The sequence below is a fragment of the Neofelis nebulosa genome, chromosome 8, assembly GCF_028018385.1.
Source record: "Neofelis nebulosa isolate mNeoNeb1 chromosome 8, mNeoNeb1.pri, whole genome shotgun sequence".
In the NCBI taxonomy this organism is placed as follows: Eukaryota; Metazoa; Chordata; class Mammalia; order Carnivora; family Felidae; genus Neofelis; species Neofelis nebulosa.
In genome coordinates this window covers 64,848,936-64,876,274 of record NC_080789.1, presented here as the reverse complement: position 1 = coordinate 64,876,274, position 27,339 = coordinate 64,848,936, and the positions used below count along the sequence as shown (strand labels likewise).

The following is a 27,339-nucleotide window of genomic DNA, read 5'->3' as shown; positions in this document are numbered from 1 at the left end:
GGGGTGTTGAAGTCCCTTACTAATTATATTACTGTCCTTTTTCTCTCTTTATGTCTGTTAATAATTGCTTTATGTATTTAGTTGCTTTTATGTTGAGTGTATAGATATTTACAGTTGTTATATCCTCTTGTTGGTTTTTTTTCCCTTTATCATTATGTAGTGTCCTTTGTCTCTTGCTACAGTCTTTGTTCTAAAGTCTGTTTTGTGTGATGTAAGTATTGCTATCCTGGCCTTTTTCTTTTCACTTCCTTTTGCATGGTACATGTTTTTCTAGCCCCTCACTTTCCGTCTACATGTGTCTTTTGGTCTGAAATGAGTGTCTTGTAGGCACCAAATAGGTGGGTCTTTTTTTTTCTTCCTATTTTGAATTTTTTTTAATGTTTATTTTTGAGAGAGCGTGAGTGGGGGATGGGCAGAGAGAGGGAGACACAGATTCCAAAGCAGGCTCTAGGCTCCAAGCTGTCAGCACAGAGCCCAACGTGGGGCTTGAACTCACGAACTGTGAAATCATGACCTGAGCCAAAGTCTGATGCTTAACCGGATACTTAACCCACTGAGCCACCCAGGTGCCCCAGGTGGGTCTTTTTTAAAATCCATTCAGTCACACTGTGTCTTTGGTTTGGAGCATTAAGTTCATTTACATTTAAAGTAATTATTGATGGGTATGTATTTATTGGTATTTTGTTACTTGTTTTCCAGTTGTTTTTGTAGTCCTTCTCTTTTACTTTCTTCTCTTGATCTCTTCCCTTGTGGTTAGATGGCTTTCTTTAGTGTTAGGCTGGGATTCCTTTCTCTTTATTCTGATGAAATAAAATAACTCTTTTGTGAAGTCCAGTGAGTGTCTTTATGATTATTACTTCAAATTCTTTATCAGGCATATTGTTTATTCCTGTTTCTTTTAGCTCTTTTGCTCTGATTTTGTCCTTTGGGACATATTCCTTTGTCTCCTCATTTGTCTAACTCTCAGTGTTTATTATTTGTATGTATTAGAGAGGTCTGCTCTGTCTCCTGGTCTTAAAAGTAGTGGCCTTGTGTGGAAGAGATCCTGTGGTGCCCTGTAGTAAAATGTTCCCTTGTCTCTAGAACCAGGTGCTCCAAGGGTGTCTCCTATGTATGTGGGCTGTGTGCACCCTTTTGTTGTGGCTGAGTCCTGTTTGCCTTCAACCCAGTTGGTTGCAGTGACCCATCTTTCCTGTTGTGGGCTCACCGGGCAGGGTTTGGTCCCTGCAGCATTGAGGGGTCTGATGCCTCCACAGGCAGGAGGTGCGCATGGCCAGCAGTCCTGCTAGCTGGCTGCAGTTAGTCTCTGCCACAGCTGCGGGCCCACCAAAGGGCTTTCTCTGTGCTCAGCCACTTGAGGGGTTTTGGTTGGTGGGTGGGTCAACATTCAGGGTAGATGTCTCCCATCAGTCTGTCACAGTTGGGGGCACACTGATGGGCAGGATTTTTCTCCCTCTGTGGCCAGCTAAAAGGCTTGCAGCCCAAATGGCGTGCACACTTGCATGTGTAGCCGTCTTCCCCTCTCTCCTGACAGGAGTCACTTTGGAGTAGCATCAGTCTCTGCTGGGGCTGCTTGCAAGGTGTGGTGGGGTGGGAGCTACTTCTGAGGGACGCCCCCTGAGGCATGTGGGTGGATGGGGCCTGTTTGCTGGAGAACACAGGGGTGGGGCACATGGTGCTAGTAAAGTTAGCACTGGTTCCTGCAAGTGTCCAGCTCACGTCATTCGCCTTCACTTTTGTTCTTGGAGAAATCTCTGGAAGAGCCTTGCCCCTTTAGTAAATAGGTCTATCTCCTTCACGTGTACCCTAGGCATTTTTCAAACTGCTGCTTCTATGCTGTGTCTCAGGCAGGGTTATTTATTATGCTGGCTCTTTACAGTTTCCTATCTCCCTCCAGCTCTCCTGGAGTTAAGCCCAGATTTTTAAAGTACCTCAAGTTAAATCACACTGATTTTTAAAGCTCCCAGAGTTAAGCCCCGCTGGTTTTCAAAGCCAGATGTTAGAGAGGCTTCTCTTCTCATCGTGGTCCCCAGCACATGGGGTACCTGGTCTGGGGTGTGATCCTCTTGCTTCTCAGTGCTTGTGGGGTCTCTCCCATTTGTGATTAGTCTCCCCAGTGGGGTTGGTTCTCAACCCCCTCTCTGCTCCTCTTAACCCTTTTCAAGGTGGCCTCCTCTCTATGATTTAACTGCGGAAGGTCTATTCTGCCAGTCTTTAGGTCGTGTTCAGAGTTAGTTGCGCAGGTGGAGCTGTTATCTTCATGTGTCTGTGGAGTGACATGAGCTCAGGATCCTTCCACTCTGCCATCTTTCTCACAATCCGCACATATATATTTGGCAACAGTTTATTGAGCCAGGATCCAAATAAGAGACAATATATGTAGGCTCTTTCTCTTCACTGTTTCTCTCCACCCTTTGTTTTTACCTTATTACTCGTTTAATCTTCATTATAACTGTGAAAAAGATAATATTCCATTTTCAAAGGAGGAAGCTAAGGTCCTGAAAGGTAAAGTAATTTGCAGAGTTAGTGAGTGCCTTTAGCTGAAAATCAGCCCAAGGCTATCTGTCTCTAAAGCCTGTGTGCCTTTCAGAGTTAAAAAAACTTTAACGTTTATTTATTTTTGCGACAGAGAGAGACAGAGCATGAACGGGGGAGGGTCAAAGAGAGGGAGACAGAATATGAAACAGGCTCCAGGCTTTAAGCTGTCAGCACAGAGCCCGATGCGGGGCTTGAACTCACAGACCGCAAAATCGTGACCTGAGCCGGAGTCAGACACTTACTGACTGAGCCACCCAGGCGCCCCATCTGTGTTTCAACCTCATGTTAAAATTGGGGGACCAGCTCCTTCTTTTTCTCTTTTCAGAGTGATCTCAGGATTTAGATTATGAAGTTTGAGAGTGGGAGTAGGAAAACACTGGTTTTTGGGACCCTGAATAATGAGTATTTTGTGAGGTTAGAACTGTGATAACAAGGGTGAGGGATTACTAATACCTGAAACAAAATCTGGTGCCTTTTTTCCACCTGCCAGACCCACAATCTGCACAAAATTACAAGGATTGCCAGAAACCCTGAATGAATGATTGCTTTTATCTTGTAGAAATGTAAATTAATTGCACCACAAGCTTTCCCCATTAGTTGAATGGTTGGCTTCAGTTGGCATCTGAAACGTAAGACGACCTTCATTTATTTTCTCTGAGTGTAATGGTAACTCTAGAGCTGGACTCTTTAAGATTTGTGAATCCTATTTTAACTCTTTAATTTTTGTGTCCCCCTAATGGGGTGCTGTCAAAGAGAAAGAGCCAGACATATGTTCAAGGTAGCAAGACATACTTCATTCAGATGAAGGTAGTAGAGAAGAGAGAGTGCCACAAAAATTGAGCTCAAATCTGCTGAAACAAAAGGTACTTTTTAAATGCCAGGGTGTGCGAAAGGACAAGTACCGAAGATGTTAGGACGGGAGGTTGGTCGGTGTGATTAGGACGTCTGTGTTTGCTAATTGATGCTTATCAAAGTTACCCTCCTACTCTCCCACAGAGACTGGGAGACAAGGGCTCTAATCTTGCTGATGATTACATTTCAAAGGGATGGCTCCCAGGTCTTGAGAGGAGACATTTCTGGGTTATGGAAGATTTATATCTCAAGAATCAGAGAAAGGATTTACAACTCTAAGTTTCCTAAAGTAAACACTGTAAGCAAAGTGCGGTCAGGGGCCTTAGGTTTTAACTGGAACAAACAGTACATTTTTTGGCAGCATTGAGCTTTCTCGGGCAGGCATTTTAAGGGGGCTGGAGTCATCCTAGGGACATGGCCGTAAGCTGATAAAAGCAGTTCTAGGGGCGCCTGGGTGGCGCAGTCGGTTAAGCGTCCGACTTCAGCCAGGTCACGATCTCGCGGTCCGTGAGTTCGAGCCCCGCGTCAGGCTCTGGGCTGATGGCTCGGAGCCTGGAGCCTGTTTCCGATTCTGTGTCTCCCTCTCTCTCTGCCCCTCCCCCGTTCATGCTCTGTCTCTCTCTGTCCCAAAAATAAATAAAAAACGTTGAAAAAAAAATTAAAAAAAAAAAAAAAGCAGTTCTAGAATTTGGTTTATGTCTTTTAGTGTGTGATGAGAGAGGTTGATAGAAATCGTTTGTGTGGCAGTTTGCAGCTCTCAGTACCCGGATAAAATTTTATATACAAAATTTCATGACCTGCGCATTTTGGGGGATGATCAGGCTGGAATTTAATCCCATCTTGGGAAGGGGAAAAGAACCTTCAATGAAAGGGAATAAGGCATTGTTTTGGGGGCTTTATGCAAACAAAAAAAGAAGGGAGCAGTCAGGAAGTTGATTTATAAGACCTGAGAAGCAGCCTTGGATTTTGTTATTTAACTCTAAGATGAATGGTATGGACCAGAGTAGTCCACAGGAAGGTGAGAGATCACTGTTAACTGAAAATATTAGAAAGCTTCTTGGAAGAGAGAGAACCTGAGCTGAGCCTTGAAGGTTGATGGGTGGGCCTTTCTTGGCTTAGCATTTTATTGTGGTATTTCCATGACACCCCATTGGATTTCCATAGAAATAAATTATAATCTCATAATTGAATTATTTATTTTTAAATATTTGATTTTTCTTTCTTTCTTTCTTTTTTTTATTTTTCTTTAAAAACACCACACAAAGTTGATATTTCTCTGACTTTTTGACTCTTGATCTCTGGATTGGTTTTCAGCCAGATCTTTTCAGAATAACGTTACAATTTTTTTTTAATGTTTCTTTATTACTTTGAGAGAGAGAGAGAGAGAGACAAAGCACAAGCGGGGGAGGGACAGAGAGAAGAGAGGGAGACACAGAATCTGAAGCAGAATCTAGGCTCTGAGCTCTCAGCACAAAGCCCATTGCAGGGCTCGAGCTCCTGGACTGTGAGATCATGACCTGAGCTGAAGTCAGATGCTTAACCGACTGAGCCACCCAGAGCCAAAGTTGGATGCTTAACTGAGTGAGCCAGCCTGGCACCCACCTAAATTTTTTTTTTAGTATTTATTTTTGAGAGACAGAGCACAAGCAAGGGAGCGAGGGGCAGAGAAAGAGGGAGACACAGAATCTGAAGTAGGTTCCAGGCTCTGAACTGTCAGCACAGAGCCCGACCCAGGGCTCGAACTCACAAACCGTGGGATAGTGACCTGAGCCGAAGTTGGATGCTTAACCAGTGGAGTCACCCAGTCGCCCCAGAATAACATGTTCTAAACAGCCTCCACATTTTTGCACAATCAGTTCTCTGCCCCAGATACCTCCCAACCCCCCTCCCCCCCCCCCCCGCCATATACAACTTCAGCGAATCGTTTATCCTTCAAGACCCAGATGACGTAGCACCCTTTCTTTGCTCCAACGGTATTTTCTGCTTTTCCTCTTCTATTACAGTTCTTATTGTGTTTGTTATAGTTTGTAACGTCAACCCCCTAGTACAGTCTCTGGCCCATAGAAGATACTTAATGTTACTAGATGTGGTTAAATATAATAAGCTCTGAACTATGTTTTCCAGTGTTAAGAACTCAGTTATCTTATATGCATAGGTATAATATGTTAATTGAATTTTTATTTGTTCTTAGATGGCATTAAGAGGATCTGCGCCAGTGACAATTATACCTCTTCCTGGAGAGCAAGTACAGGTTCAGGGGGTCATCCAGACAGCTCAGTCTTCTGTAATTCACCCACCACACGTGCAAACGGTACAGAAATTCAAAGACTTAGTGGTTGAGAGAAGGGACTTTTATACACTAAGTCTTGGGACACAATTGAAGTTGCTATAGTTACAATATTATAAACCAAGATAGTAAAGTTGTCTTAGAAATTAGGCTATGGAACAAATGAGGCAAATAGAAAAGTTTGTGAATTTCTAATTTCATGTATGGACTACCCAGTGAAAAAGGAAAGCAATTTGGGGGGAATTTATTACTTGGAAATGAAGGACTTTAAGAGACAGAATCTTTTTGTCCCAGTGGTATCTTTCATGAGAAAGAGAATTCTGAAGCAAGGGTGATGGTGTTAGTGTCAACAAAGTAAAAAAAAAAAAGTACCTATTTTATGCTTTGTGGAAGTCAAATAAGAGCGTTCTCATAGTAGAGGCAAGTTCTTATTTATATCTGTGTACCTTCATATTACCAGCTGACAGGAGCAGGAAGGAAAAGGTGATCCTGGGTTCTTTTTCCTTCTACTCTTTCTCCCCATTTTATCTTCTGGCCCTTGTGAGTCTCCAAATGCCTCTGGTCATCCCTCATTTCTTCCTCCTGACTATTTAGTATCTGGTGGTGCTGTCAGCTCTAGAGCTGCATGTTTATGTGATTTTTCTATTTGAAAGGTGACAACTGCATGGATTTGTGAGTTTTTACTCTTAGTTGCTAGTCGTTAAATAGAAATACTTGATCTTAATTATATAAGTAAACTCTTAGTTCCAGAAATTATTTCTTGAGTTCAGTGGGACACTTTGGAGTAAATTTAGGGACAGTGAAAATAGTTAAGGGTTTAGGTTAGAAATGGAAATCCATGATGCTTGAGGAAATATGGAAGGGACATATCTCTTAATTACTTTGGGTTGTGATCATTCTTTTCTGCCAAAAGATACAGATTTTAATATAAAATGTAAATAGCTGTACATTAGAACTTGTTTTTGAGGAAGATTATAGAATGTAAAACAGATTTATAGAAATTTAAGATCTACATCTGATTAGGGGAAGGCTTTCTGTAGATAGTAATGTAAAGCACTGATTTGTTAGGTCCTTTCTAGAAACCTGATTGGGTTATTTTATTTTTTAAAATAAAGATGAAGTATTTCCTTGTCTCTCTAATCCTCCCCCACTCAGGCTCTGTCTGACTCTCAAAAGTAAATAATAAACATTAAAATAAAGATGAAGTAAAAAATCTATCCATAGTGCAACTTTGGACAAATATTGGGAAATTTAATACATTTTAAAAATTGAAAATAACTTGTTTTAATTAATTATACTGTAGGGGCACCTGGGTGGTTCAGTTGGTTAATCCAACTTTGGCTCAGGTTATGATTCACGGTGCGTAGGTTCTAGCCTTGCGTCGGGCTCTGTGCTGACAGCTCAGAGCCTGGAGCCTGCTTCGGATTCTGTGTCTCCCTCTCTCTCTCCCCCCCTCCCCCACTCACGCCCTGTCTCTGTATCTCAAAAATGAATGACATAAAAAAAAAAAAAAGATACTGGTATAGTTTAAAACTTGCATGTGGTTATTATCTTGTTGACATAATTTTATAGGACTTATTATTAACAGTTACCATTTAATATGTCCTTGCTATATGCTATGCACTCAATGCTTTACAGGTATTTGTGAAGTGAGATGAAGCCTAATTAGTACAGTTTTCTAAGTTGCATGTGCTTATACCTACCCTTGCCAGTGAACTCCATCTTGCTATACATAATGGTCTGTTCTCAGTCCTTGTTTTATTTCATCTGTTAACAGTACTTAACATAGTTGATCATTCTCTTTGATACACTGCTTTTGCTAGCTGTCTAGGACACGTCACTTACCTGGTATTTTTCCTGCCTCAGTGGTGGCTTATTCTTGGTCTTTTTTGCTGGTTCGTCCCCTTCTTCCCAACCTGTTAATGTTAGAATGTTCCTGGGTTTTCTTCTTGGTCATCTTCTCTGTGTATTGAGCCCATCCAGTCTTAGGGCTTTATGGACTACCTAGAGAGCTGTGACTCCCAAGTTTATATGTCTAGCCCAAGACCTCGTGCCTGACTCAAAGGCTTGTATATTTAGCAGTCTCTGCAATGTTATTATCTAATAATTTGATAATAGTGGGATATCTAGTAGCACTTCAAAATGAGCATGTCTGGAGTCCAAATCAGATTAATGATTTAAAAAACTGAGCATCAATTTTTTATCAGTATAGAAATAGGGTGGAAATCAGAGACTGGCCTTTATAACTCTAGTTAAATAGTATTGCTTTATTTAGGGATAGACTTTCTTCTTTGTTCTGAGCATGCTGTATTGTACATTCCTTTAATTAGTTTGGGCTCTTGAAATAAATTTTGTTTTTTCATTTGCTCCTTTATTTTAGACCTTAGATTTAATGACAAATGAATTTGGTTGGCAGGAGACAGATTGTATTTTCTGAAAGTAAGATTAAATTGTTTTCCACCTGCATTGTTTATCACCATAAAACCAGTTCTGTTTTTCAGGTGTCATCTTTATCAGAAAGTGAGGAGTCTCAGGACTCATCAGACAGTATAGGCTCTTCACAGAAAGCCCACGGGATCCTAGCACGGCGCCCATCTTACAGGTGAGTACTCGGCATTTTGGATCCTGTGTGTGTTCTATAACCAGTAAGTTGGAATGGTGCTGTGCAAAGCAAACTATATAAAGAGGGAGCATGTGGCCGTATAGGATGGGAAATGTTAAGAGAGAGAGATTTGAGCCAGACTATGAAGGGCCTAAATTGCTGTGCTGAAGAGGAATTTAATCTTACCTTCTGGCAAAGTACTAGATTTCCATATTTACTTTTAGAGAGTTAACTTTAAAAGCAACATGACTATAGATTTTAGGAATTGAACTGCTTTGTGTTCCCTTTCTTAGCTTCCTAACTCTGGGCCTTCATCTTGTCCCTTTGCTGAAACACATTTTTCTGCATTCTGCATAATTCCTGCACATACTTTAAGCCTTATTTCCTCCTAGAAGTCTTCTGATTACCTTTATTCCAACTCCCAAGACCAAGTTATGTCTTTCTTCTGTGGCATTCTTTTTACTGACCCTTGTTACAGTATTTATCTCATCCTGTTGGAATTCCAGTTAATAATACATGGGCCAGGGGTACCTAGTTAGCTCAGTCAAAATAAAATGCAACTCTTGATCTTAGGGTTGTGAGTTTAAGCCCCATGTTGCCTGTAGAGATAACTAAAAAAATAATAATAATACATAGACTGTGCTGGGTTTTTTTTAATTTTTCTTTTTACATTTATTTATTTTTGAGAGACAGAAACAGAGCACAAGTGGGAGAGGGGCAGAGAGAGAAGGAGACACAGAATCCGAAGCAGGTTTCAGGCTCTGAGCTGTCAGCACAGAGCCTGACGCGGGGCTCGAACTCACAAACCCCAAGATCATGACCTGAGCTGAAGTCAGATGCTCAACTGACTGAGCCACCCAGACACCCCTAGGTTGTGATGTTTTTAAAAATTTTTTAATGCTTATTATTTTTGAGAGAGAGCATGAGCAGGGGAGGGGGGGAGAGAGAGAGAGAGAGACACAGAATCTGAAGCTGGCTTCAGGCTCTGCACCGTCAACATAGAGCCCAGTGCAGGGCTTGAACTCACAAACCGCAAGATCATGATGTGGGCTGAAGTCGCACACCTAACTGAGCCACCCAGGTGCCCATGGGCTGTGCTCTTAAATAAGTTTTTGCACTGTAAAGGAATCATACAAGAGTAGATGCTCAATAATTACTTGTTGAACAAAACTAGAAGGTAGGAGGAAAGGGAGACAGGAAAGGATAAAGGAAAGGAAAGAGTTTAAGCAGGGAAGAGAACAGAGAGAGGATCTCAAGCAGGCTTCATGCTGTCAGCGCAGAGCCCAACGCAGACCTTTAACCCACAGACTGTGAGATCATGACCTGAGATCATGACCTGAGCTGAAATCAGAAGTCAGATGCTCAGCCAAGTGAGTCACCCAGGTGCCCCTAGATTAATTATTAAATAAATTAATAACTTGTAGATTAACTTATTAAATAAATAACTGGAAAACACCAAAGATAACAGTAAGATCTTAAAATCTTCTAACGAAAAAAGGTAAATGACCTTGAAAAGAATGACCATTAGGCTAATAGGTTTTTGAAGGTAATATTAGAAGACAATAGACTATAAAATCTTTAACAAGAGAAAGTAACTATTGCTCTGGAATTTTATACCCGATGGAACAATCACTCCAAAATAATGGTGAAATAGGGGCGCCTGGGTGGCGCAGTCGTTAAGCGTCCGACTTCAGCCAGGTCACGATCTCGCGGTCCGTGAGTTCGAGCCCCGCGTCAGGCTCTGGGCTGATGGCTCGGAGCCTGGAGCCTGTTTCCGATTCTGTGTCTCCCTCTCTCTCTCTGCCCCTCCCCCGTTCATGCTCTGTCTCTCTCTGTCCCAAAAATAAATTAAAAAAAAATAATAATAATAATGGTGAAATAAAATTCATTTCAAACTGATTTAAGAGTTTACTAAAGGTTACACCTCAGGAAGAAGAAAAATGAGTCCAAATGGAAGGAATGTGAATATAAGAAAGAATGGTGAACTAAGACATTCATTGATTTTTTACTTTTTAGAACCTTTGATTTTTAGAACAGTAATGATTAATTTGTGTAGTTTAAAAACAAAATGCAAAGAATTATAGCAGACAGAAATATGTGAGATAAAGAATGGCTTATTAGATCCCTGTATTGATTACTTATATTGTTATTGATTAGACGACCTTAGATTATTGGAGGCAGTCACCAAAAGAATGCAAATAAAAGTTTAATTTCCAGGGTGCCTGGGTGGCTCAGTTAAGCATCCGACTTCTGCTCAGGTCATAATCTCCCGGTTCGTGAGAGCCTGGAGCCTGCTTCGGATTCTGTGTCTCCTTCTCTCTCTGCCCCTCCCTCACTCGCACTCTCTTAAAAATGAATAAATGTTTAAAAAAAAAAATTTTTTTTTAAAGTTTAAGTTCCGAACAAGGGGACTCTACCAGCACAAAAGTTCCTGGACAAAGTACTTGTTAATGTATTGTGCATTTATAGGAAATAATAGAAATATCATATTCCCCCAATAATCATAAAAACCATATATATACTGTTAAACAAAATTTAAGTAAATTTGAAGGTCTAATTGACTATTAAAGGGCACCATCCCCTCTGAGAAGTTGTACAAAATGGAAGATTTGTATATAGGAAAGAAGGAGGGGCAAAAAAGTTATTGGTAAAAGAATTTTTCCAGGCAAGGTTATCTTCCCCTTAGGCCTAAGTGCCAGGAGGTCTTATCATTGCAGATTCTTATCTTCCTTTGGTGGGATGGAGAAAGCCCATGTGACAAATTACCTCATTGGTGCTGATCTGAAACTTTCTGACTTGTTAAGACTACATTTTTGGGGGAAGGTTGAAACTGCAATTAAGTACTAACCCCCCCCAGTTTGGGGACTCAACCTAAGTGATGCCATTTAGGGCTGTGGTTTTCTCTTTAACAGTTCCTTCCTTTTAATCAGACGTTCAGCTTAGAGATGTGATCAAATTTTAAGGCATTAGTGCCACTCTCAGTTACCATTCAAAAGTTCTCGCAGTTTTTGTTGTTCCTTTTGTGTGATCTCAGACGTGTATGTACACGTGCTTAATATCTGTGATATTCACAGCTTCAGGTTCATATTCTCTTCGTGTTTCAGTCTTAGATCATTTGTTTGGTGGTTAGTGGCTATGAACATGCATTTAAAGCTTTTGAGAGAATACAACGCACACAGATTATTATGATTCCTATAAGAATAATTCTCAATATTTGCAGTGCACTCTAGAGCCTTGGTCTCCAAGGCCTAAGCCAGTCAAAATCAAGTAAGTGAAAGAAAGAACCTCGTGGAAGGAGTCAACTTTTTAAAGCCAAATGTCTTGTTCTGTGATCTTTTGTAATTTTAACTTTTCGAAAGTGTTAATTAATCCTGGTACAACAGTAGGTGGTGTTGGCCACAGCACAGACAACTCCTTCTCAGCTAACAGATGAATCAAGACAGTCTGTCTGTTATCAAGGACCACTTTGGCTAGAGGATCTAAGGATCCTAGCAGATAATGCAGTAAAAGTATGATCCATCGTCTTGGATAGAAACAGTCTACCTTGTTGTAAGCTACTTCTCTCTCTTGTCAATTTGATTTAGAGATCTCCAGAGTCTGTACAAGACCAGATGGAGCCTTCTTTAGCTGTGTGGTGTTTACCCAGGGCTTAATACCTTTTAGTTTTGCAGCAGTGTCAGTGGTCAGGAGCACTTGGTAAGGTACTTTCTAACAGGACTTGAGAGCTGGGTGTTTGTTTCTGGGTTTTTTTTTATGACCTTTCCAAAATACCAGTCACCAGGCTCCAGACTGTGACCAACAGGATCCTTTGATACCGTCTGGGAAAGCTTCTTTAACCTGTTGGTGATAGGCTTTAGAATAACACATTAAAGACTTCTAGTAACTGGTTATACTAGCATGAGACAGACAACAAGGAATCAGCAGAAAGTTGTACACCGGTAGACAGTGAGTGGTCTGCCTGTGACTGTCTCCTATGGAATGTATTGCAAATAGTGAGCAGAGCCAGTGGCAGCACTTTAGGCCAACACCTTGCCGAATTCAGCAAGCTGAGAGATGTTGAGAACTTCATTAGTTCTCTCCACCTTGCCTGATGATTAAGGGTGATGGGGCAATGATAATTCCGAGATATTTGTAAGGCCTTTATCAAGGCTTGAATGATTTGCCCAGTGAAGTGCGTGCCTCAGTGGAAAGTACAGCCCAAATATGGGAAACACGTTTTCTAAGGGTTTTGTTTGTTTGTTTTCCCCTGCTGCAATACTAATGCCCTCACACTGGCAAACTTCAGTCTATCCAGAAAACATACATACACTAACAAGAAAATATTAATAGCCCATACGAGGTGGCAAATGAATGAAGTCCAGCTGCGGGTGTTCAGAGGGAGGAGGTTTGAGGCCTCTGGGAACAAAAAGTATTTCCAGGATTATGGATTTGACAGGTTAGACATTGATGGTAAGTTCTTTTTGCAATCTTCTAGAAGTCTCCACACCAATGTTTATTTATAATTGGAGTCCTCTTATACCATGGTGGGTGAAGAAATGTTAAAACCAAAAAATGAGATTTGCCAGAAAGTGAGTAAAAAGCTAGAGGCCCGTCTTGGAGCAGGCTTTTGCCATGTTGTAAGGACATCGTGACAGCAGAAGTCTGGCATTTAGGGGCCATTTTTGCAGAAGCAAAATCAACTTACCCACACATGGCCACAGTCTTAAAAATACAATATAAAGAAGGCTTAGAATTACTTATGTAATAAACTACATGGGAAGCATTGTCAAATATCAAATAAGCGTAACAAATCCTTTGAGATATTCCAAATCAAAAAGACTTTAGAACTTAATTTTGGGTGTGGCTGGCTCCATAGGTAGAGCATGTGACTCGATCCCAGGGTCATAATTTTGAGCCCCATGTTGGATATAGAGATTCCTTAAAAATAAAACCTTAAAAAAAATAGAACTAAATTTTGGGGCATTCATCAAAAATATCAAATATAGGTTCTAAGGCACTTGCCTAAACAGGATCACAGATCATTCTGAAACTTAAAGGAGTTTTCACAATATTACCAAAATCAGACCAAAGTCCAAGAGAACTTTGGTTTTTCCCTCTATTAAAACAACAAATTCTAATTTTACACCAGTTTACTTTTGATTTTAAAACTCATATTTAGGGGCGCCTGGGCGGCTCAGTCGGTTAAGCGTCCGACTTCAGCGCAGGTCATGATCTCAGTCTGTGAGTTTGAGCCCCGCATCGGGCTCTGTGCTGACAGCTCAGAGCCTGGAGGCTGCTCCAGATTCTGTCTCTCTCAAATAAATAAAAACATTAAAAAATTTTTTTAACTCGTTTTTTAAAATAAAATTATTTTAATCTTAACCAGCTGGATCACACATGATATAGTTACTTTTCAGAGATTCCTCTGCCACAAACCTACTACAACAGTTTTTTCTACATTCTGATTTGTCCTATGTTTTTCCTCTTTAGACAACCATCCTCATTTTAGAACAAAAAAATATATATATTTCTCATGCCCTTTTTTAACACATCTTTCCTGGCACATGGAGATGTTTTATTCTTACTAGCTTTAATTACATATAGCAATTAGACTTCTTAACCCTTAGAAACCTTAATTTCTACTGAAAATTAAAGTGTTCTTAAAATTTGCAAATCACAGTTTCCAAAAACACGTCCTTTAAAATTGTCCAATATAGCATTAACATATCTAAATATCTTTTAGATTCTCCGTGATAAATGTTATTAATGTTGCAGTATTTTATCTTATTTGGAAATGATTTTGGTATTTGATGAGTTTAGTGTTAGTTAAATCATTTAATCTATCTCAGTAAAACTAAGGTTTTAGATTCTGCCACCCCCAAATTGGGGAAAACGGTTTAAGTAGACATAATATCACTGAAAAGTTCATTGGTAAACTTTTATCTTGCATACATATATTTGTCTCTAATAATTATGTGTAGATTATGTACAAATACTTCATTCAACATTTAACAAAGTCAGCCATTATCCTAAGCTATTATTTTTTTGTTGACAGAGTAAGAGATAACATGAACTTATGTAGAATAAAAGTTTTCTATTTAATGTCGATAACTCTAAAGCCATGTCTGTTTTAGTTAAACCATCAATCTTAAACTAGATTTCATGTCAAATATTTTTTCAGATATATGAATTTGAAAAAAATTTTGTTAGTTTCTTTCTGAGAGTTTCAGAATGCCCAGTCCTTACAAATGCTTGCCTTTAAACCAACTAAATAGAGCTCTTTTACAAATTAATTTAAGCAATATCAAATAACTACAACACCTCTGTATAGACACATGTGAACATACAGACTGTAGAGACCTTATAGCTTCGGTTTTAAAATTATTACCATGAAGTGGGTGCAAAAAATAACTAGTTATAAAAGTTGGATTTGAGTTTGGGTTCTTCTTTTTGTTTTTTGGTAGATGGAATAAGTTAAGGTTATCTGTTTGAATGGCTAAAGCTTTTTCGAATATTTGTGGAGAAGACACTTCAGATTTGGATTTGACCTTGGCAAGGCAAATTCTTTTTTTTAAGTTTCTATTTATTTTTTTAAGTACCCTCTATACCACATGAGGCTCCACTCACGACCGTGAGATCAAGAATAACATGCTCTTCCGACTGAGCCAGCCAGGCGCCCCTTGGCAAGTCAGGTTCTAAACTGCCTTCCCCCCTTTTGTTTTTTCCTTGATAAAAATTACCTCCATTGAATTTGCATTTTATTTTATTTTTTTCTAAATTTATTTTGAGAGAGAGAGAGAATCTCAAGCAGGCTCTGCACCAGCAGCACTGAGCCCAGTGCAGGGGCTCAGACCCACAAATCATGAGATCATGACCTGAGCCAAAACCAAGAGTTGGACGCCCAACCAACTGAGCCACTCAGGCACCCCTAAATTTGCATTTTAAAGAAATGGACTAGATAAGAGTTCCTAGAGAAGACCAGATAGAACATTGAACATTTATACTTTTTTTTAAGTAATCTCTGTACCCCACATAGGGCTTGAACTCACAACACCAAGATCAAAACTTGCATGCTTTACCGACTGAGCCAGTCAGGTGCCCTGAACATTTTACATTTCTTTTATGTTTGTTTATTTTGAGAGAGAATCTCAAGCAGGCTCTGCGCTGTCAGTGCAGAATCCTACGTGGGGTTTGATCCGAAACATGAGGCCATGATTGGAGCCGAAATCAAGAGCTGCCTGAGCCACCCAGGCACCCCAATTATAAGCCTTTTGAGATAAATAGGGGAGGTTTGGACATTGGTGATCTTTGAATTGTTCTTAGAACCATACCTCTTGTCCTATAAATACTAGATTCTTAAAACAAGGACAGCTCTTTTTAATTCCTCAAAGAATTGGGTTGTTGACAAAAGGATACCAAAGTACTGACACCCATCCCCCTAGGAGAATGTTTTCTTTCTCTCTGGGTACATTTAGCTTAGGGGAGAAGGCTTTTAAGAAAAACTATCAGGTTTACGGGGCGCCTGGGTGGCTCAGTCGGTTGAGCAGTTGAGCGTCCAACTTCGGCTCAGGTCATGACCTCACAGCCCCGCATCGGGCTCCGTGCTGACAGCTCAGAGCCTGGAGCCTGCTTTGGATTCTGTGTCTCCCTCTCACCCTGCCCCTCTCCCACTCATGCTCTGTCAAAAATAAACATTAAAAAAATCTTTTTTTTTTTTTTTTAAAGAAAAACTATCAGGCTCTCAATATCAGCATGCAATTTGGTCAGATTTCTGATTATAGAGTTATTAAGTCCTTTCAAATATCTTGTTAGGTTTCAGCAGGACAAACAGTAAATATTTCTGGCAACCTTATGGACCCAAGATGCCTCCTCAAAGAGGGAGTGAAAGGTACTATCTTAATATCTAGAGGTGGGGTGCCTAGGTGCCTCAGTTGGTTAAGCATCTGACTCTATCTCAGCTCAGGTCTCGATCTCAGGGTTGTGAATTCAGGCCTGCGTTGGGCTCCTCACTGGGCATGAAGCCTACTTTAAAAACAGAAGAAGAAGATCTGGAGTTACTCCCAAACACAGCCAAAGAAAGAAGAGACGGCCTCCTGTCCCAGGCAGGCAGAAAGCCAAGCCATGTTCTTAGGAGGTAACAAGAAGCAAAAAGAAAATAGTTATTTCCAGGAGAGAAAGGATGATTATCCACTGGGTTTGGATTTGGAAAGGAAGGGACAACATGAATTTTCATTTCCCTTCTCTCAACTCGGCCCAGGAGATCCATCTATTTATAAAAACTCTTGAGGGTCCTCCCTAGTTTAAGAAATTCTTTAACTACAGCCCTCGGTTCAGCCTTAGAGTAAGGAATGAGAGATACCTGAAGAGGATCACCAGTAGCCCCAAGTGGTCTTCTTTCAAAAGGTCATTGTCTTTTCAGAGTGGAAAGGCAGTTCAGACAGAAGCTCACTAGGATGAGTACTCAAAGGACAGAAGAGAGTGACAGGAATTACATCAGTCTTCTGTGTAGTCTTGTTTTAGATAATTTTTCTGTTTTTCATTAGCTGTTTGCCATGAGTCTTTTAATGAAAACTATTTTGGGATTTTGAAATCTTTTGGAGGCCTCTTCTTGCCAATTAAAACAGGTAATCAGCCCTTGCTTTCAAGTGTACCTCTTAAATGAATGATCTTGTCTAATTCAGCATTCCTCATAACAGCCATCGTAATTCCATGTTGTTTTGGTAAAAAAAAAAAAAAAAAAAAATTTGCTAGGTATCTAACTTCTGGGACTATAGTTCTTAAACATAAAATAAGCAGGTTTGCCAGAAGGTGGCACACTAACTCTAGATCTAAAGGATCTCTTGTTTTAACTAGGCCTTTGGGTTTCTCAGAGCCAAACTAATCCCTAAGAGGGACTTGCTTTGGGGTTGGAATTTATGGGTTGTTTTACAGTGTGCTTCACTGCACGGAAGTTTTCTGGAGATCAGTGGGTGACCTAGTGTCAATCTAACCTGTTCCTTGACTAGCTTCTACTACGTTGAGAGTCTTTGAGTTAGGTGGTAAGTGCTGTAACAGCTCTTAAGTGATTTGACCTGGACCCACCAATTTTTGTGGCTTTTTAGTTTCTGAAATCCCCACTAGCAATTACATTTACATAAAACAAGACAAACATGTGCCCCTCAGCACACCACCAGTAACCAAAACATGTCACTGCAGAGTGGTTAAGAGAAGTCTTTGTGCACTACCAGCAGTTCCCAATGTGAGCTAAACCAGCAGACTCCATTCAGGGAGACTGTGGACTGGAAGTGAATAAGACTAAACCAGCATACTCCAGTAAATGGGGACTGGAGACTGGAACTAGGAAAGGATTCCAAAGTGGAAATGTGGGCTGAACCAAGGGCTGAGGGCTGGTGCTTCCTTAGAACCTCCTATTATTCTAGCCTGACCCATTAATACTTTATTGGAAAGTCAGATCTGCAGCTTGAATGCAAAAAGAGCAGAGCTAAAACTGAGAGGGACTTACCAATGGCCCTTGGAAACAGGGAGAAAGATGGTGAACTCTGAAGGGTTTGCAGGGCTCATGCCTGTGTTTTTCATTGTCCCCAGATACTGCCAGAAGTTCGTTTCTGATCCTGAAGCCACCATATCTGTTAAACAGAATTCAGCCACGTAAATTTGAAGGTCTAAGTGGCTTTATTAAATAATTCCTGAATTGGGCAGATCCTATCTAGCAAGTAGAGGGGAGCCAAGGAGCTATACAGAACGGAAGTTTTTGTTTTTTTAATGTTTATTGATTTTTGAAAGAGACAGAGACAGAATGCGAGTGGGTTAGGGGCAGAGAGAGGGAGGCACAGAATCCGAAGCAGGCTCCAGGCTCCGAGCTGTCAGCACAGAGCCCGATGCGGGGCTCGAACTCACAAGCTGTGAGATCATGACCCGAGCTGAAGTCAGACACTCAACCAACTGAGCCACCCAGGCACCCCCAAAACAGAAGGTTTTTAAATGAAGGAGGGTGGGGCAAGAAAGTTTTAGCAAAAGAACAGGATTGTTCCAGCAGGGTATCTTTCTCTTAGTGGGAAGAGCAGTGGTTCTTTTGATGCAGATGACCTCGTCCTCCTCTGGGAGAAGGAGAGGGCCTGTGTGGCCCTCACTGGTACTGATCTGAAAAGCTCTGACTGACTAGTAAAGACTACATTTCTGGAGGAGGTTTACAGATTAGGTATTAAGCTCTGGGTTGGGGATTTGGCCTAAGTGATGCCATTTTGGGCCTGTGGTTTTCTTTTTAACAATACAAATACATGAGCTGAAACCAGAGTGAGAAGCAGAAGCAAGCCTGAAAACCAAAGTGCACACATTGCTTTAGGTCTACTGCAGGAAAGGACTCTGAACCTGAGAGTTTTGTATTAAGCTGGGATTTCTGCAGGAGGCTAGAACATCTGAAAGGAAGCTTCCCCCAAAGTAAGCTTTCTGCATTATACCAAATTAGGATCAACCAAATATGAATTCAGAGTGAAAAATCATCAAACATACAAGGAAATAAACCATGATAAGTGAGAATCCATACAAACAATATATAATCAACTCAGAAATGCAGGAAAAGTATTTGATAAAATTCAGCACCCATTTATAAATTCACCCATTTATAAATTTTTAGCAAATAAATAATAAAAATGGGCTTCCCTAGCATATATAGACCTAGGGAATTGAATGAACTACACATACGACATGCAGTGGCTCAAGTCCCAGACTGAACAGTAATTACCTGGTGCACATATGGACCAGATCTGAGTAACACTGCAAAAGCTTTGAAAACTGAAATGACATTGGAACCACAGTCCACTGAATGCTGGTCAAAATCAATGGCCTGGACACAACTAGGTTGATAGCCTGCTAAAACAAGAATATCAAAATTTCTCCATAGGATTTAAACAAGATCCCAGAGTCTGGTACCATAATACTGAAAATGTCCCATGTCCCAAATTACTTGGCATACAAAGAACCCAGAAGAATCTTAACTTGGCATGGGAAGACTGTCAGCAGATGCCATCTCCTAGATGACACAGATGTTGGAGTTATGGGACAAAAACTTAAAGGAGCTATTAAAGTGTCCTAACAAGTGTGAATTCTCTTGAAATGAATAGAAAGATAACTCCTAGCAAAAAGTAGAAGCTATAAAGAGAACTAAATAGAAGTTTTAGAGCTGAGAAATCCAGTAACAGAAATAAAACCTCACTGGATGGGTTGAATAGGAAAATAAAGATGAGATAGCTTCAAAGATAGTTCATTGGAGATTATCCAGTCTGAACTAAAGATTCACTAATTTTCAGAGACTTGTGAGACAATACCAAAAGTTTTAATATTTGTGTCATTCGAGTCATAGGAGAGGAAGAAGTATGTTGCAGAAAAAAATATTTAAAGAAATAATAGCTGGAATGTTTTCAAATTTGGTGAAACCCACAGATTCAAAAAGCTCAGCAAACACTAAGCCATAGATAAACACAAACCCCTCCCCAGACAAGTCATAATCAAACTGGTGAAGACTAAAGACAAAAATCTTGTGCACAGAGAAAAATGACGTTACTTTAAAGGGAACAGTGTAAATCACTATAGATTTCTGTTCAAAAACGAGGCTAGAAGGAAATGAAATACATTTTAAAAAAATTTTTTAAGTTGGTTTATTTTGAGAGAGAGAGAGAGAGAGAGAGCACATGTGTGCATGCACAATTAGGGGAAGAACAGAGAGAGAGGGAGAGAGGGAATCCCAAGCAGGCTCTGCACTGAAGCACAGAATTTTACAGTGCTGAAAAAAAAGAACTGTCAATCCAGAATTTTTTATCTAGTGAAAATATCCCTCAGAAATGGGAGGTGAAATAAATATTTTCAGATGAAGGAAAACTAAGAGCAGTCATTGACAGCATACCTGCTCTAAAGTAACTGCTAAGAGGGGCGCCTGCGTGGCTCAATTGGTAAAGTGTCTGACTTTGGCTCAGGTCATGATCTCACGGCTTGTGAGTTCGAGCCCCACGTTGGGCTCTGGGCTGACAGCTCAGAGCCTGGAGCCTGCTTCAGATTCTGTGTCCCTCTCTCACTCTGCACCTCCCCTGCTTGTGCTTGCTTGCTCTCCCTCGTGCTCTCTCTCAAGAATAAAAAAAAAGAAAGTAACTGCTAAGAAAGCTCTTAAGATAGAAATCTGGAAGGTTAAGAATGAAGAAACAGCAACAGCAAGATCTGGGCAAGTATATTGAACTATTCTCCTGTTGAATTCTTTAAAATATGTTTGGTTGACAAGAAAATATGGCATTGTCTGATGGGGCTTTTAATGTATGTAGATGTAATGCAGATGTAATGTGTAAGACAACTATAACATAAGGGGGGAGATAAAGAGACTCATTCTGGAGGTAAGGTTTCTCAGGTTCACTTGACATGGTAAAACAGTGATTCTAAGTAGATGAGGTCTATTAGAACTCCTTAGAGCAATTACTAAATTATATGAAGAGATTTTGTCAAACATATGATAAAGTGGAGTTCTGAAAACTCTTCAAATCCAAAAGAACACAGAAAACTTTTTATTTATTTATTTTTTTTAAGTAAGCTCTATTCCCAGTATGGGGCTTGAACTCATGACTCTGAGGATCAAGAGTTGCATGCTCTGGGGCACCTGGGTGGCTCAGTTGGTTAAGTATCTGACTTCAGCTCAGGTCATGATCTCACAGTTCATGGATTCAAGCCCGCATCGGGCTTTGTGCGGACAGCTCAGAACCTGGAGCCTGCAGCCTGCTTCAGATTCTGTGTCTCCCTTTCTCTCTGCCTCTTCCCTGCTTGCATTCTGTCTCTGTCTCAATAAATAAACGTTTAAAAAAATTTTTTTTGCATGCTCTATCTACCAATTGAGCCAGCAAGGCAACCCCAGAAGACTTTTTTAAAAACAGAAAGCAGGGATCCTGGGATGGCTCAGTTGGTTAAGCATCTGACTGTGGCTCAGGTCATGATCTCACGATTGGTGAGTTTGAGCCTTGCATCAGGCTGTCTGCTGTCAGCGCAGTGTGTGCTTCAGATTCTTGGTTTCCCCCCTCTCTTCCCCTCTCCTGCTCACTTCTTTCTCTCTCTCAAAAATGAATTTAAAAAAACATTTAAAAAAACCCAGAAAGCAAATAATTGGTAGGTCAAATGATAGCAATAATTAATATTTAGAAGACATGGCTTCAATTCATTAATTGAGACTATAAAACTATAAGCCAGTATTCCTCATGAATATAAACACAGCAAAATAAGAGCTTTAGCAAACTAAATACAATGACACATAAAAGGTGTTACACATGATGAAAAAGTAGGATTCATACCAGGAACGCAAGATTGGCTTAACATCTGAAAATCAATTAACGTAATACATCATATTTATAGAATAAGAACAAAAAAATGTGTGATCATCTCAACGGACACAAGAAAAAGCATTTAACAAGTCCATTTGATAACATGCTCATCAAACAAATAGAAGGGAGCTTTTCAGGGGCGCCTGGGTGTTTGACTCTTGATTTCAGCTCAGGTCACGATCTCACAGTTAGTGGGATCGAGCCCCGCATCAGGTTCCGTGCTGAGCATAGAGCCTGCTTGGGATTTTCTCTTTTCCTCTCTGACCCTCACTTGCTCATGCGCACATGCACTCTCTCAAATAAATAAAGAGGGGGGTGCTCTTCAGCCTAATAAAGTACATCTATAAAAGCCCATAGCTAAGCATATTTAGTGATGTAAGAGTGAATGTTCTCTCCCTAAGATCATGAACACAACAAGGCTGTGGATGTCTGCTCTCACGACTTCTACCTAACATTGTATTCAGGCATTTAGGCAAGAAAATGAAATAAAAGGCATTCAGATTGGAAAGGAAACAATTTGTAGACGACATGATCTCATATACAGAAAATCTTAAAGTACCCACTAAAATAAAGTAACGAGTTCAGCAAGGTAGCAGGAAACCTTACTTACCATCTATTGATTCTTTGGCACACAGGTGTCTTAATTTCTGTACTTTAAAAAAAATTTTTTTAATGTTTACTTTTGAGAGAGTGGGGGAAGGACAGAGAGAAAGAGACAGAATCCAAAGCAGGCTCCAGTCTCTTAGCTGTCAGCACAGAGCCCAACACAGGGCTCGAACCCACGAGCCATGAGATCATGACCTGAGTCGAAGTTGGATGCTTAACTGACTGAGCCATCCAGGTGCCCCTTCTGTACTTTTCTTTATACTCCAAATGTTCCATAACTTAAAAGTGAAAAAGAACTGGGCGCAGCATTCCGCAGTCTCATGCTAGGCTGGCTGCATAAGACCACACAGACATCTTGTTAAAGGGATTCTGGAGCTCTGTCCTGACCTACTCACTCAACTGTTTGGGGTATCAGATGGGAATGTGGATTCAGTAAACCTCTCCAGGCAATTCTGATACAAGCAGGTTTAGGAACCAGTGTGACCATTCTCCAAATGCCTAACATGGAGTCCTATAGGACTGCCCCTCCCTTATTCTCGATAGGGAACATCTGTTGATACAGTCTACAAATTTATTAGCTTTTGGTGGGAAGATTGTCCAGAATAAGGAGACAGTCTTTTTCAGTGTGGAAAACATTTTTCAGTGTGTTATAGAAGAAGAGCTGAAGGAACTAAAGTTATCTGGCCTCAAATAAAGAACTGTAGCGATTGTGAAATGTTACAAAGTAGGGCATGGATATAGAATTTTGGTTAAGCTTAAATTTCTTTAGCTTTCCTGGGTGGAACCAGCTTTTGGTCTAAATAAGTAAGGGCTTAATAATTGAGGTTTGCTATTTGGAAGTTGTAGATGACTTATTCCCGGAAATAGAGGCTGTTAGGAATGCTAGGGCATTCCTGCATAGGCTGGAAGGTTGGCATAAATAACATAAAAGATCCTTTTCAATGATAAGGTTTTTCTCCCCCCTTTGTGACTTTTTTTTTTTTTTTTACAATGAACATAGAAATCTTAAGATTTCTTTTTTTATTTTTCTTCTAGAAAGAAATAATGCTTAATTGTCCCTCTGCCCCCAGTTGTGTTTTGGAAGTTCTTTCTTTTCAGCAAAGGAATCTTTTTCTATCTCCATATTCCTGTCATAAGTCCCATTTTACCAAGTCTGAGGGATACCTGTGGGATTATATTTACTTCCTGTTAAACAATTTTATTGAGGCGCCTGGCTGGCTCAGTCGGTGGAGCATGCAACTCTTGATCTTGGCGTTGTGAGTTCGAGCCTCACTTTGGGCATAGAGATTACCTAAAAATATTAAAACCATAAATAAACAGTTTTACTTATCACTAGTATTGTGTGCTTTTTATAGTAGTATTCTTATTTCTTACTGGTTTCTTAAAACTGTGGGCTTCTCACTATAGAGTTGAAGGGTGGAAAGACAAATTTGGTCTTTTTATTTATTTTTAATGTTTATTTATTTTTTATTTTTATTTTTTTGTTTATTCATTTTTTTGAGAGACAGACTGAGAGTACGAGCAGGGGAGGGGCAGAGAGAGAAGGAGACACAGAGTCCAAAGCAGGTCTCAGGCTCTGAGCTGTCAGCATAGAGCCTGATGCGGGGCTTGAACTCACGAACGGTGAGATCATGACCTGAGCCGAAATCAGCCGCTTAACCGACTGAGCCACCCAGGCGCCCCAATGTTTGTTTATTTTTGAGAAAGAAAGCGAGCATGAGTGGGTGAGGGGCAGAGATAGGACACAGAATCCAAAGCAAGCTCCAGGCTCTGAGCTGTCAGTGCAAGGCCGACACGGGGCTCAAATTCATGAACCTTGAGATCATGACCTGAGCCAGAGTTGGACACTCAACCAACTGAGCTACCCAGGTGCCCCAGATTGGTTCTTTTTAAATAAAGGTCACTATTTAGAAAATGAATACTGTTCTTGTTAATTAATAAAATACCTTACAACTGAGTCATCTCTCTTGTAGGGAAAGAGACATTTCATACCTCTGTAAGGGCCTTGTACCTGTGTATTTGTTCATTGTCTCTTTTCCAGGAGCCATAAACTTTAAAGCATAACTCGCCTGCAGTACGTCATTACAGTAGTCTGTGCTGAACTGAGTGGCTCCTTGACAAAACAGTTAAAATGTCTAGTAGATTATTGTACTTTTAACCTGAGATTGAAAAAGGTTTGGTAGTTTGTTTTTATAAAGCTGTCCTCATTACCAGCATTAATTGAGTTTTATTTTTCACAGAAAAATTTTGAAAGATCTATCCTCTGAAGATACACGGGGCAGAAAAGGAGACGGAGAAAACCCTGGAGTTTCTGCTGTCACTTCTATGTCTGTTCCAACTCCCATCTATCAAACTAGCAGTGGACAGTACAGTACGTATAGGAATACATTTTTCCATGATGGATACACAAACGCTAAAGAAGTGGTGTATAGAAAGACTGTCATGCTTTAATAGTGAGGATAATTAGTTGAAGGTTAGCATTTTGAGCCCAAAATAATGCAGAATACCTTTTCAGCATTATCTCATTTACTCCTTACAGCAACTTTGTGAGGTAGGCAGTTATCAATTTATGAGGAAACTGAGCCTTAGAGAGGTTAGATAATGTCCCTGAAGTTACCACACAGCTTGTAAGTGATATGCTTACTTTGGAGTTTTGACAGATGCATGGAGTTGTCTCACCACCACAATCAAGATATAATTTCATCACCCCATGGAATTCTTTGTGCTGTCCATTTGTAGAGGATTTTTCCTTCCATTCCTAACTCCTGTTCAAGTCTAATTGACTCTTGCCACAAAATCTGTGTCCCGTCCCCTCACGTCTCACACCTCCAATCACCACCATTACCCTGGCTTATACTCCTATCTGAATTACTGCAGTGCATGTCCACTTTGTCATTTTGCTTCCATTCTTGCTCTCGTTTTCCATACTGCAGCCAAAGCAGTTTATTTAAAATGTCCATTAGGGGGCGCCTGGGTGGCTTGGTCGGTTAAGCGTCCGACTTCGGCTAAGGTCATGATCTTACGGTCCGAGGGTTCGAGCCCCGCGTCGGGCTCTGTGCTGACAGCTCAGAGCCTGGAGCCTGTTTCAGATTCTGTGTCTCCCTCTCTCTCTGCTCCTCCCCTGTTCATGCTCTGTCTCTCTCTGTCTCGAAAATAAATAAACGTTAAAAAAAAAATTTTTTTTTTTTTAAATAAATAAAAATAAATAAATAAAATGTCCATTAGATCACACCACTTTTGCTCCAGTGACTCTCCATCACCCCTAGAATAAGTCCTATAAGGCTAAGTTCCATTCAAGATCTGGCCTCACTTACCAAACTCCAATCTCATCTGCCACTGGCTGGCATTCTAGCAACACAGACTTTCTTGGAATTTCTCCAACATGAAGCTTGTTTCTGCCTCAGGATATTTGGGCTTGTCACCCCACTGCCTGGCACATTCTTCTCCCAGAGTCTCATATGGATGGCTTTTACATCCTTACTTCTGCTCAAGTGTCACTTCTCAAAGAGACCACTCTTTATTAAAATGTGCTCTCTTTAGTTAGCTTTCTTACATTTTTCATAGCATTTATATGTAATTATTAAAAAGTACATATTTAATTATAGATTATACATAATTATAGATCAGTTTATTTATGATCTGTTCTCAAAGATAAGTTCCCTGAGGGAAAGAACTTTGTCTTGTTCACAGCTGTATTCTTGGCCTGGAGGCCCTGGCGCATAGTAAGCTTTCAGTGAAATTTGTCATGAATAAGTTATTTAAAGAATATGTAAAAAACACCTCAATGAGGACACATAAGAAACTGAGAACAGTGGTTGCAAGGAAGGAGACCTGGGAACAAAGATCAGAGGCAGTTGAGAAGTTCACTTTCATTTTAAACAAAACTGATTTTTCTTTCCATACACATCTATTACTGTTTTCAAAAATCTTTTTCTTTCTTTGTTTTAAATTTTTTTAATGTTTTTATTTATTTTTGAGAGAGAGAGAGCACAAGCAGGGGAGGGGCAGAAAGAGAGGGAGACACAGAATCTGAGGCTCCAGGCTCCAAGCTGTTGGCACAGAGCCTGATGTGGGGCTTAAACCCACGAACCATGAGGTCATGACCTGACCTGAAATTGGACACTTAACTGACACCCCAAAATAAGTACAGTTCAAACTGGTGTTTAAGACAGCATGATCCAATAGAACTTCCTTGCTGAAAATGTTTTATATTTGCATTGTCTAGTATAGTAGCCACTAAGCCATGTGTGACTGTTGAGCACTTGAAATGTGGCTCGTGAGACTGAGGAACTGAATTTCTTATCTTGCTTTCAGTTAATTTAATAGTCATATGTGACTAATGGCTACCGTATCAGTGTAGATTTAGAGTAGATTCAACCAGATAAATATACATGTTAAAAATAGGAAGATAGGTTATAAAAATGAAAACAATTCTGTATTGTTACATATGTTTAACATCAAAAGATGTATCTCTCGGGGTGCTTGGGTGGCTCAGTCAATAAGCGTCTGACTTCAGCTCAGGTCATGATCTTGCAGTACGTGAGTTTGAGCTCCACATTGGGCTCTGTGCTGACAGCTCAGAGCTTGGAGCCTGCTTGGGATTCTCCCTCCCTCTCTCGCTCTGCCCCTCCTCTGCTCATGTTCCATCTCTGTCTCTCTCAAGAATAAACATTAAAAAAAAAAAAAAAAAAGAATTGTTCTTATTTCAATTATAACATATGAAATATCTCCCTAAGTTTCTATGTAGTTTTCATAATTCCTAATTTTAATTGTTTTAGAATAAGAAGCCATATTAATATATCATAATTTTTAACGTGCTGATATGCTACTTAAAGAATTTTTTAGGGGTGCCTGAATGCTCACGCTGTCTCTCTCTCAAAAATAAATAATAAACATTAAAAAAAAAGTATACATATGTGTGTATGGATACACATTTTGATGTGTGTTAATGTATCAGTCTATATGAACATAGGAAATGATTAGGAAGAGGATGTACATCGAAAATGGTTACCCCAGAATAAGGGTGTGGGGTGGCCAGTAGAATAAATTGGGATAGAGAATAGGACTTTTTATTTTACTTATATATTTACATTTATATATATGTATATATATAATGTGCGTTGGAG

At 40.1% G+C, this 27,339-nt stretch overlaps 1 protein-coding gene across 6 annotated transcripts in view; it reads left to right on the top strand.

Annotated features, from left to right (window-relative positions):
• ATF1 (activating transcription factor 1) overlaps positions 1-27,339 on the top strand; it is an 81,115-nt gene that overhangs the window by 43,227 nt on the left and 10,549 nt on the right. For 3 of the 6 annotated variants that reach the window (XR_009265716.1, XM_058742800.1, XM_058742798.1), the window contains exons 3-5: positions 5,582-5,701; positions 8,179-8,279; positions 24,454-24,584. Coding sequence is in view for 5 of the 6 variants with exons in the window: in XM_058742800.1 (XP_058598783.1) it covers positions 5,582-5,701; positions 8,179-8,279; positions 24,454-24,584 (352 nt within the window). In the remaining variant the exon portion in view is untranslated. The remainder of the gene's footprint in view (positions 1-5,581; positions 5,702-8,178; positions 8,280-24,453; positions 24,585-27,339) is intronic. The other 3 variants (XM_058742801.1, XM_058742799.1, XM_058742802.1) reach the window with 1 other exon arrangement.